This window comes from Tamandua tetradactyla, chromosome 3 (assembly GCF_023851605.1).
Source record: "Tamandua tetradactyla isolate mTamTet1 chromosome 3, mTamTet1.pri, whole genome shotgun sequence".
NCBI lineage: Eukaryota > Metazoa > Chordata > Mammalia > Pilosa > Myrmecophagidae > Tamandua > Tamandua tetradactyla.
Genome location: NC_135329.1, coordinates 69,896,339 through 69,908,060, shown reverse-complemented (window position 1 = coordinate 69,908,060; position 11,722 = coordinate 69,896,339). Strand labels below are relative to the sequence as shown.

General features: G+C 38.1%; 1 protein-coding gene across 2 annotated transcripts in view; it reads left to right on the top strand.

Annotated features, from left to right (window-relative positions):
• The first annotated feature begins 209 nt into the window (after positions 1-209).
• The window catches only part of NBAS (NBAS subunit of NRZ tethering complex), a 585,536-nt gene continuing 574,023 nt past the window's right edge, over positions 210-11,722 (top strand). Inside the window, exons 1-6 of one of the 2 annotated variants that reach the window (XM_077153236.1) lie at positions 210-519; positions 1,923-1,977; positions 3,404-3,440; positions 5,752-5,829; positions 6,170-6,217; positions 6,819-6,862. In XM_077153236.1, coding sequence (XP_077009351.1) covers positions 397-519; positions 1,923-1,977; positions 3,404-3,440; positions 5,752-5,829; positions 6,170-6,217; positions 6,819-6,862 — 385 coding nt within the window. In that variant the 5' untranslated portion in view covers positions 210-396. The remainder of the gene's footprint in view (positions 520-1,922; positions 1,978-3,403; positions 3,441-5,751; positions 5,830-6,169; positions 6,218-6,818; positions 6,863-11,722) is intronic. The other variant, XM_077153235.1, reaches the window with a different exon arrangement.

Below are 11,722 nucleotides of genomic sequence, written 5' to 3'. Positions count from 1 at the left end.
GCCCCTCTGGCCCGGTGTGCGGGTGGGCGCCGCGCCCCGGACGCGGGCACTCGGCGGTGGTGGGCGCCTGCGGCGAACACCGAGCGGACCTGCCGCCTCCGGCGACACTCGCGTCGGTCCCGAAGCGCGGGCCGGGGCTCCACGGCTGCCGCCGCTCTGCGCACGACCACGGCCGCCTGTCCAGTCCACCCGCCCGAACCTACCTCAGACCCAAACCCGTAGGACTCCTGCTACCAGGAGGTGGGCCTTCCCGTCTCGAAAGGGTTAACGAGTCCTTTCTCCTCGGCGTGCAGCCGACTCCACCCCTCGCCTCCCGGTTCCGGAGCGGCCGCGCCCGGGGAACCCTGGCCCTCGCGGGATGCCGTAGTCGTCCGCCCGGCCGGGTCCTGGCCGAACATGGCGGCCCCCGCAGCGGGACCGGCTCTCAGTCACTACCCTGCGTCCCCAGAGGGCGAGGAGGAGACGATTCTCTATGACTTATTAGTCAACACCGAGTGGCCACCGGAGACAGAAGTACAGGTGAGCCAGGCCCGGCCGTCCCGCTCCGGCTTCGCGCCGGGCGCTCCTGGGCAGAGCCACGTAGCGGGGCCGCGTCGCCCTGTGCAGCGGGGCGGGGAGCCAGGCTGGGCGCCGTGTGGTCATCCTGGTCCTCCGGGACCCGTGCGCTGAGGTTTGGGGCCGCCGACGTGGTCCCTGCGCTTCCTCCGGAGCCCGGCGTTCGGCTGTCAGGGGTGGAGCGTCCTGCGCCCCGCGCTCGGTCCTCGGCGTTCCTGCCGTGCTGGGAAGGGAAGACCGCATTGGGGCCTCCCGGCACCTGGACGCTGAGGGATCCCAGCTGTGGGCTTCCCGTAGCCACCCGAGGACGCGTCCCCAGGCCCCGACGACACTGCAGCCCCTGCAGACTGCCGGCCTTACCCCTGCGTGCGTCCGACTTGCCCACATCGTGCGTTTTAATAAGCACGTATTTAAAGTGTGTTTGTGTCCCCGTGTGTCCGTGTGCGCGGCTCAGGTGATACAGCGACGGGGACACTTAACGGCCTGAGTGGCGCTTGCGGTGGTCCTAGAGGAGGAACAATCCAGCCAGCGTTTCTGCTAGCCTAGCGTAGTTTGCGCATGGTAGCGGTGCGAGCCGAACGCCGGGGCGTGCTCAGGGATTGCGGGGGCTTGGGCTTGCCGGTTGTTCCGTGGGGAGGGTCTCTGGAGAGTAGCAACCACGATCGCGCATGTATTCAGCAAATATTTTCTGAATGCCTAACGTGCTAGTCACTATTTTAGACTCAGAAGATGCAGCAAGAAGGAAAAGTCCCATCTTTTTCAGTCCCTGTGAATTCTCATTTATGAATTTTCTTTTTTTTTTATTGGACAAACTACTCATTCATCCACTAATTTTCCTGTACTGTTTTCTAGTTATTTTCCTTAACTTCCCTCCCACTGCATTTCTGCTTGTGTGAATGTATTTTGTTTCTGTTTGTCATGAATAGTGGAGATATCTTGGAGGTTATGCAGCTAAAATGGTTGGTTGGATAAGGATACATTTCCTGGTTAATTACAATTTTGTTTCAGGATAGATTTTTGAAAACAGTCACGCATAGCATCAACTTACATTGAAACCTTGTATTTTATTCTTCCTCTTTTGTATTGGTTTCTATATTCTGTGGATTTCACCTGTTATACTCCAAACTCTTGGAGGGCACCTACAGCTGATTCATCTTTGTATCCCTTCTGTGCTAAACTGTGTGTGCGTGTAAGGGCTGATCAGTTCAAGTCTCCCTTGTACTTTTTCTGACAGCAGGCTAGTACAACTCCCTCATTATTGGCGGGGCCTAATGGTATTAGTGAGGAAGCCTACATTGACATGTTATAGAAATATTACTGGAGAATCCTCAAATGTAAGTTTTTTTTTTTTTTCCAAATAATTGCAGCTTAGAGGCAACCGAAGACATGGTGCATCCTTTATCATCACAAAAGCAATTAGAGGTAAATACAGCTCTTTTTTTCCCATGTATAATAATGATATGGTAAACAGAACTTTTTTTTCCCCTCTCCCATTGCAGTTGTGACTGTACTATTTTAGAAAATTTAGGGATTTTGTAATGTGTTCTTTGTAGCCTGGTGAGAGTGAATAGCATAAATGTTAGATCTGAGTTTAGGTTTAACCATTATGGGAGTGTTTTCTACAAGAAATGAAAAACGGATCCAGTGTAAGTCTCGTAGAGGCTGTAGATGTTGTGTTTGAAAAGGGAGTGAGAGGCCATTTTAAGTGGTTTACATGATGTTTTGGATACATTTGGTGAGTTGTTTGACAGTTAAATAAAGGACAATTACAAATTTCACTAACCAGGACATTCGTTTCACTCTGTCAGACTTTACTTGTGAGTGGACAGGAGTCTGAGGAGGTATTGGGCCTCACTGAGCTGGTACCATGAGGGCCTTGTATATGTATTGATTAATTTAGTATTTTTACCCGACTAGCCGGGTAGATGCTGTTATTCCTTTGTGTTTTTACGTGAGGAAACTTTTCCAAGGTCATTTGGAATTTGACTGTAGGTCTTTCTGGCTCCAAAGTGGATTTGAGCTACAAATAAAGAGGACATTTCAGTTTCAAAGGGTTTGAGTACTTGAGATTAACTGTAATTTTGTCTTCTTATACTAGAAATACTAGCATATTTGCTTTTCATTATCACAAATTTGAATTTTTGAAATGCACAAAAGTAATAAAAAGTAATAAAAAATCACTGTGGAAAATTTAGAAATTATAGAGAAGCACAATTGGAACAGATTAGAACAAATAAATTACTCCTCATTTTACTACCTGGTAGTAATCACTATTATCCTTCTAGGCATATTCCTCTGGTATACACCTAACCACGTACATACACATATGCACCCATATACATACACAAACATTTTAAATGGGATTGTACAGCACATGTTACTTTGCATCATGTTAGAGAGTTTGTTTCCTGTGGACTTCCCCATTTTAGTTGTTATTTTTTTAAGAAAATCTTTGTTATCAAGTATAAGATAGTGTCTTGTTTTAAGTTTTACATATATACTTTGGTTTTATAGAGTAGTTACTATAACTTCTAATCCAAGGTATTAATAAAGCTTCTTAGATTAAATTTAACATTTCAAACCACATTTACGTTCTGTAAAAAATGCTTCAAATTTTTGAAGCACACACAGACTTGGAACATAATATAAACAAATACATGACCTTACAAGAGTTAGAGTGTATATTAGGTTATTTTTATTTTCTCATGTTGTAAGGCTGGTGTTCTCCATGTTTTTTTTTAATAGTCTACAGTACATTTTAGATTTCTCATCAATAAAGCCAACTTGAAAGTGATGCTTAAAGGACAAGCTGATTTGTATTTGACTTTGCTATTTCTTTTTATTACAGATCGTTTATTGTTTTTATGCCAGTACTTCTGGTACAGGTGAGTTTTCATTTCTTCAGAGAAGCAATATGAATGTTAAATACAAACAATATTATCCTTCTTAAATTTAAGATTTAAAGTTAAGTTTGCATAACTGAATCCTAGATCTGATATAGATGCTGACATTTTAGTCAGTTCAGTTTAGACAATTTGAATGTTTTGGCGTAACTTGACATGACATCTCAGTAGTCTTAGGGTAATCTTTTTTCCCTTAGTTAATATTAAGGCTATCTCAGGACTTCTGCTTTCCAGTCATAGTGCTGGTTTTCGGCTTTAAAAGGAATAAAAATTGTTATTCCGACAAAAGCGTAATTTGGCTTTTAGATACAAAAATAGGAATTGCTTTGTAGAATTATTCATCTCTAATTGCTTTTGCCTTGAGGACATCTAATCTTAAAAGCTCTAGAGATAAAATAATCTAATAAAGGAGACCTTTGGCTCTTTTCTAGGTCTAGATCCAGTGTTTTCCTCCTTTTACTCTCTAGATGCGTGTCTAGAGAGGCGAGTGATAAGGGAGAAGGTAGAAAGGAAGGGAGGTAGAAGGAGACTGCTTTTCCTGAGTTGCTGGTCCTGTACACCCACGTCTGTTCAGGTTGTTGCCTGGCGGTCAGTCCCTTTGTTATCTGTGGGGAAGGAGGTCTCAGAATAGTCAACCCTTGATACATCTTGTCCTGTGTGTGAATGCCTGAGACCTGGCTTCAGTTGGTATCTTTTTAACCCCCTTTCTCCTGGGAGGTAACTTACCTTGAATGAGCTCTGTTGGAGATTGTACAGGTTGTGAACATGACATGAAGTGATTATCTCATCTTCCTCAGGATGTGTTACTGTCAAAAAGATTGTAGTTCTGCTTATGCTCTCAAATTTATAGTAAGTAAATCAATAGGTTTTGGGACTGATACTTGGTTCAAGTGGTTTTTTTCTTTTACTTTTTCTGTTCTTTAAAGTATTTTTTAAAATTATGAAACAGTATATGTGTACTGGGAATTACAGACAATAGTAAAATAAACCCATTTTTAACTATATATCTGAATTAAAATAGTAGCTGTTATTTTGCCATATTTGCTTCAGAGAGCCTCTCCTCTTTTTATGTAAAATGTATGGCTCAAGTCCTGCCCACCACCCCGAGTTTTCTGTCCTCCACTTCATCCTCATGTGGATGGGATCATTCATGTGCATACTCAGTATCATTTTTATAATGTTCCTGTGTCTCTTGATGGTAAATATTTTGTGTTTTAAAAATGAACATAAATATACTGAATGTATTTATTATGGTATATTTTTTCATTTTATTTTGTTTTCTAATTTCCTTGTTTTTCCTTTTTTTCTGTTTTTCTTCTGTGGAATTAAGTTTTCTTTATTTTCTTTCCCATCTATTTTTTCAATTTCTTTTGAAAAAATAATTTGTTTTGTTTTTCCTTTTTTTCTGTTTTTCTTCTGTGGAATTAAGTTTTCTTTATTTTCTTTCCCATCTATTTTTTCAATTTCTTCATGTACATATCTTCGAATTTGTGGCATCTGCTAACTCTCATTTATGGAGTATTGTTTCCTTTATTCTTTGTAACTGGTTTTATTGTGAACATATGCTTGGGACTTTCTTGTGCCACATGAGTGAAATGCAGTTGCAATGCAGTTTTGAATTTTCATTGGTGCTTTCATTCCCATCCCCCTGCAGGTCGGAGTCCCAGGATGGGATTAGATTTCTCACAGTCTCTCTGGGCCCATGATGCAGCTTTTCTAGTCCTTCTTTCACTGACAGTCCAGTCACTCGAGGATCCTGCTTTTGCAGGAGTCTCACTTCCAATTCCTGGCCTTTTGTCAGCTCACAATTTCTTTCCTGTCTCTGTGTGTTAAGGCTGTTTTGGGGTCCTATCTCTCTCTTCCCCTGTGCCCCAGTCTGGCTTTCAGTTACCTTTTTATTTCTCTCATTTGGAGATTTCCTTTTATTTCTTGTGAGCTTATCTGTATATTGGAATTTGTTTTTGTTATAGTTGAGCCACAGTCTCTATGTGTTCCTAGCAGGAAGGGTTTGGTGTAAGCTCACTCTGCACCGTATGGATCTTTTTCATGAAAGACATTTAGTTTATACCTTTCACCCATGTTTTCCTGGAAATGTAGATATTTCCAGAAAATTTCAGATCCTAAATTAGTAACTTTAGGTTTTGGGTTTGCCAGTACTCAAGTTTTATATTCTAATGGAGAAAAATCTTTACCTTTCTCTATTTTTAATGTTTGTAAATCTTTATAATATTTACCTACTTATATACGGTTTTCATAATTAGATTTTAAGCTACCTTATATGTTGTGCTTTCAGCCCTGCACCTTTTTTACTCCCTGATGGACTGGTTCGCTTGGTCAATAAACAGATAAATTGGCATTTGGTACTTGCAAGGTAAGAATGTGTAAAATTCATCCAATATTTCTTTATCTGCGTCAGCTTTTAAATTTCAATTATGGACATGAATTTTGGTGTCCTTGGCTTGTGGTCTTGATTTTTGTGTGTAAATTTCCTTGTTTAAATGTGTTAATTCAAGCTGTTTTGAATCATCTTGTGTGCTTTTACACTTAGTTGTCTAATTGTAAGGTCAAAAGTTGGATAATTAAAGCATGTGAAAATATTTGAAGATGATTTTATTTTAACTTCTTAAAATAATTCCAATTTTGCAATTTTGTTATGCTCTACTGTAAATATTCATGATGTAATCTTTCTTTCCCCTTTTAACCCATGAAAGCAATGGGAAGCTTTTGGCTGCTGTTCAAGACCAGTGTGTGGAAGTCAGGTAATTGTTGGTGTCATCGATGTTCAGGGTTTCCGCTGTATGAATGGTAACTAAGAATTTTAAAGGGGGGATGTTTAAAGGATTTTTACTAATAGTGCGCTTAATTTGTGAAATGTCACCAGTTTATATCAGTTAAAGGCTGAAGGATCCTTCCTCAGCGTAGCTTCCCCAGACCCCTCCATCTCCTGAGGATCTGTTTTCTCAGTCCGTGAGGAGCACCTTCCCGACCCCTGGAAGTCACTCTCATTTGACTAGTTACTGTGGAGTCGGCCAGGCAGATGCTTAGGAGTCACAGACTGTGGGGATGCAGACCAGAAGTTGTGTTGTGTTGAAAGCCCATGATTAGAACTCACTTCTGCTTGTATACTGTGTTCTTGGTATAGCTTTATTTCATACAAAATAAGGACGTTGGAAAAAGGTTTTGTTACTAATGAAGGGGTCTTGTTTGAGGTACAAACCATCTCTGTAAGAGAAGGAATGATTTACTGTTATGGCAGGGAATTTGGCTAGTTCAAAATATTTGTAGCATTTTATAGTCCAACGTGTTTATAATGTTGTTTTGGTAAAAAACTATTGTCTTAATTTTGTACCTGTTTTGCAGGTCAGCAAAAGATGATTTTACATCTATAATTGGGAAATGTCAAGGTAAGAGTTTCCAAAATATTTTTAAAATGAAAATCTCAAAACTATTGGTTTACAGTGTTTCTAAAAAGTCATAGTAGATAGTAAATAAATATTTATAAACAAGGATTATCATTGCTGCCTAGGAAAATAAGTTAAAAAAAACTTAATGGATTTCTTTTATTGTCTCAAATGTTTTATTTTAAAATGCGTATTTTGGAGGGATTTGAACTTGAAACTGCATTTTAAAAAAGTACAAGGATTTGTAAGTGTCTGTAGTCTTTTATTGTACATTAAATGTGTAGTCTTAATTACATATTGAGGGAAATATTTAGGTTTAAATCAAGGGTTGTTCAGTCACAAACTAGTAAACAAGTCTAGGGTTTGACCACTCTTTGATACATCCAACAAAAATTTACTGCATGCCCCATATGTGTGCAGACTGCTCTGCTAGGTACTGGGGGTGTGATTGTCAGTAAAAAGTCATGGTCCCTCACTGAAGAAGCAGGTAGGTACTTTCAAGTATATAATTACTAACTGTAGCACATCTGATGAAGGAAATGTACAGGGCACAGTGCAAGTTTTTAGCAAGGTACATGAGGTATGTGAGGGAATATTGTTGAAAAAATTTGATTTTTTTGAAAGCACTCTTAAGAATCAGTAGAAGTTGGGGAAGACAGGGATATTGTCTCAGTTTGCAGGAGCAGTGTAGGAGAAGGCAGAAGGGAACCATACAAGAGTTAAAATAAGAAAGAGATATTAGGTGAATCAATGGTGGACTCACCATTGAGCCTGTACCTGCTGTTCTGTCTTCCTGACTTTGTGTTAGTTGAATAAGGTGGTAGTCCCAAGAATAATAGCGATGATGATTGTTTTAGTTTGCAAAAGCTGCTGGAATGCAATATACCAGAAATGGAATGTTTTTTAAAAAGGGTATTTATTAAGTTGCAGGTTTACAATTCTAAGGCCAGAAAAATGTCCAAACTAAGGCATCCAGATAAAGATCCCTTGGCTCAAGAAAGGCCAACATCTGTCATATGGGAAGGCATGTGGCTGGCATCTGCTGGTCTTTGTTCCTGGTTCTTTTGCTATTAGCTTCTGATGCCAGTAGCTCCCTCTCTAAGCTTCTGTGGGCCCTCACTTAGTTGTTCCAGGGCAAGACTTTGGGTTTCATCTTCTCACGCTGGAGATTTGTTCTTTTCAGGTTCTGGCTATTTCTGTGAGTCCTTAGCACTTGGACTCAATTGTCCAGTGTTTGTTCCCATGTCAGCTCTGAACTCTTTCCCTTTCCAGGAGCTTTCTTAAAGACACCAGTAAACTAATTAAGACCCATGTGGGCAGAGTCACAACTCTAGGTAATCAAAAGGTCACACCCACAATTGGGTGTGTCATATCTCCATGGAAACAACCTAATCAGAAGGTCCCACCCTACAATATTGGATCAGGATTAAAAGAACATGGCTACCCCCACAAGATTAGGGTATGGGATTAAAAGAACATGTCTTTTCTGGGGTACTTAACAGTTTCAAAAAAGAACACGCATATATGGCCTGTCTTTATGAATATTCCACATACGCTGAAAAGAGTTTGGTGCTTGAGTGTGATGCAGTTATTAAATATAGTGTTTTATAAATATCAGTGGGTTTTGAGTTAGGTAATAGATCTGTTTAAGTTTTTATATCAGTGATTTTCTCTCTAGTTTTATCAGATACTAAGAGGAAGGTTGAAATTCCCTACTGCAATTGTGTATTTATTTGTTTTTTTAGCCCTTTAATTCTGTCCGTTTTTACTTTATGCATTTAGGAGCTGTAGTTTTAAGTGACTATACATATAGGATTTGTTTTGTCTTGATGAAATGGCCCCTATATTGTGATGAAATGTCCGTTTTTATCTTCAGTAATACTTCTTGTCCTGAAGTCTGTTTTCTCTGATATTAACATAGCACTCCAGATTTGTTATGATTAACATTTGCATGCTATGTCTTTTTCTTTCCTTTTACATTTAGTCTGTGTATTTGGGCTTAATGTACATCTCTTATAGAGAGCATATAATTGGGTCTTGCTCTTTTTTTTCCTAGTCTGACAATTTCAGTCATTTAATTGTAGTGTTTAGAACATTTACGTTTAGTGCAGTTATTGATCTGTTTGGGTTTAATTCTGCCATCTTGGTATTTGTTTTTCCAGTTTGACCTATTTGTTCTGTTTCCTTTTAATTTTAATTCTGTTTTATCTCCACTATTGCCTTTTTAGGTATACCTATTTTCTCTATATTTTAGCATTTGCTCTAGGGTAGCAATATTCATTTAAAAGATTTTTTATTACATGGTATACTTCCATTCCTCCCTACTTTTTTGTACTGTTGTCATATATGTTTGTTACATATTTTAACCTCCCACAATATGTTATTAGTTTTTTTGCTTTAATGTCAAATATCTTTTGATATTTTGTCAAATAACTTTTTAAGAAATTGAAAAACAATGACAAACATTTTGTATTAATCTCCATTTTCCATTTCCATCACTATTTCTTTGTGTAAAATTGAGCTTCCATTTGATACTGTTTTCTTTTAACCTGAGGAATTTATTGAACATTTCTTTTAGTGCAAGTCTTATTGAAGACAAAATCTCACTTTCTTTGTTTGTCTGAAAACATTTTTATTTGGGCTTCATTTTTGTAAGATACTATCTCTGAATATAGAATTCTAAGTTGACGTTTTTATAGATATCTTTCCACTGTTTTGCTTCTGAAAGGAAATCATTACTCATTGATTTTGTAGTTGTTTTCCCGAATGTAATAATTCATTTTTCCTGTAGCTACTTTTTTAAAATGCAATTTTATTAATACGTAAATTATAAATTCATATACCATATAATAACCAAAAGTATACATTTGGTCATTCATATCATCACCATAAAGCTTAGCATTCATCATCACAATCAATTTTTGAACATTTTCATTACTCCAAAAAAAAATAAAAATAGGAATAAAAATAAAAGTAAAAAAAGAACACCTAAAATGTACCATAACCCCCCATTATTTAGTTATTTATTTATTTTTGGTCTTTTTTTTCTTATCTGTTTATACACTGAATAAAAGGAGTGTCAGTCACAAGGTTTTTGCAATTACACGGTCACACCTTAAAAGCTCTATAAATTATACAGTCATGTTCAGTAATCAAGGCTATTGGATTACAGTTCAGCAGATTTAGGTATTTCCCTCTAGCTACTCCTATACACTGAAAACTGAAAATGTATATTTATATAATGCATAAGAGTAACCTCCAGAATGACCTCTCAACTCCATTTGAAATCTCTTAGCTACTGAAACTTTATTTCATTCTCTTTTGTCAAGAAGCCTTTCTCAGTCCCACAGTGCCAGGGCCAGGTTCATTCCCAGGAGTTGCGTTTCACCTCTGGCTACTTTAAAGTAGAAATTTGATTATGACATGCCTTTGAGTGTTTTTTTTTTTTCTCATCTGTTTATGCTTCTTTAAAGTGCACTGAGCCTCTTAGATTAGATTTGTAAATTTCATCAAATTTGAAAAGTTTCTGTCGATTATTTACAATTCAAATAAATTTTTCCTTTCTCTTCTAGCGCTCCAAATGTGTATATCTATTGTGGACTGATTTTTATTGCTTCTTTGGTCAGTGATGTTTTGTTCAATTTTCCCAGTCATTTTTGTTCCTCTGGTCTTTTGTTTGGATAGTTTCTATATATATCTTTAAGGTAGTGGAAGCTTAGCTTTTTTTTTTTTTCCTTCTACAATGTTTAATTTGCTTTTAAGCCTATTAGTGAATTTTTTATTTCAGATATTGTCATTTTCATTTCTAGAATTTGTTTGGTAATTTTATAGTTTCCCTCATATTCTGTTGAGATTTTTTCCCTTATTATGTTCAAGTATTCCCTTGAGTTAGTGTCTGTAATACTTGAAGAAATTTTGTTATTGTGAACTATAACATATATACAAAACAATACATGTCCAAGTATATTTTAACAAGTAATTATAGAACAGATTTCAAAAAATATATTTTTATTGTAAACTTAACAAGAATACAAATATTCTTGACATGGGTTCAATCAGTGGCTCACAGTATCATCACATCATTGTGTATTCATCACTATGATTGTATGATCATTTTTTTTTGAACATTTGTATCTCTCCAGCAAAAGAAATAAGAAAGAAAAAAAAAAAACTCATGCATGCCGTACCCCTTAGTCCTTCCTCTCATTGACCACTAGTATTTCATTCTACTCAATATATTTTAACCTTTGTTCCCCATATTATTTGTTATTTCTTATCCATATTTTTTACTCATCTGTCCATACTGTAGATAAGGAGCATCAGACACAAGGTTTTTACAATCACAGTCACACTGTGAAAGCTATATCATTATACAATCATCTTTAAGAAACATGGCTACTGGAATACAGCTCTACATTTTCAGGCCCTTCCCTATAGCCATTCTAATACACCATAAACTAAAAAGGGAATATCTGTATAATGCGTAAGAATAACCTCCAGGATAACCTCTTGACTCTGTTTGAAAATTTTCAGCCACTGACACTTTATTTTGTCTCATTTCTCTTTTTCCCCTTTTGTTAGAGACAATTTTCTCAATCCCTTGATGCTGGGTCCCAGCTTATCCTAGGGTTCCTGTCCCAGGTTGCCAGGGAAGTTTACACCCCTGGGAGTCATGTCCCACATAGAGGTGGGGAGGGCAGTGAATTCGCTTGCTTATGTTGGCTGAGAGAGAGAGGCCATACCTGAGTAACAAAAGAGGTTCTCTGGGGGTGACTCTTAGGCCTAAGTTTAAGTAGGCTTAGCCCATCCTTGCAGGGATAAGTTTCATAGGGGCAAACCCCAAGATTGAGGGTTTTGCCTCTT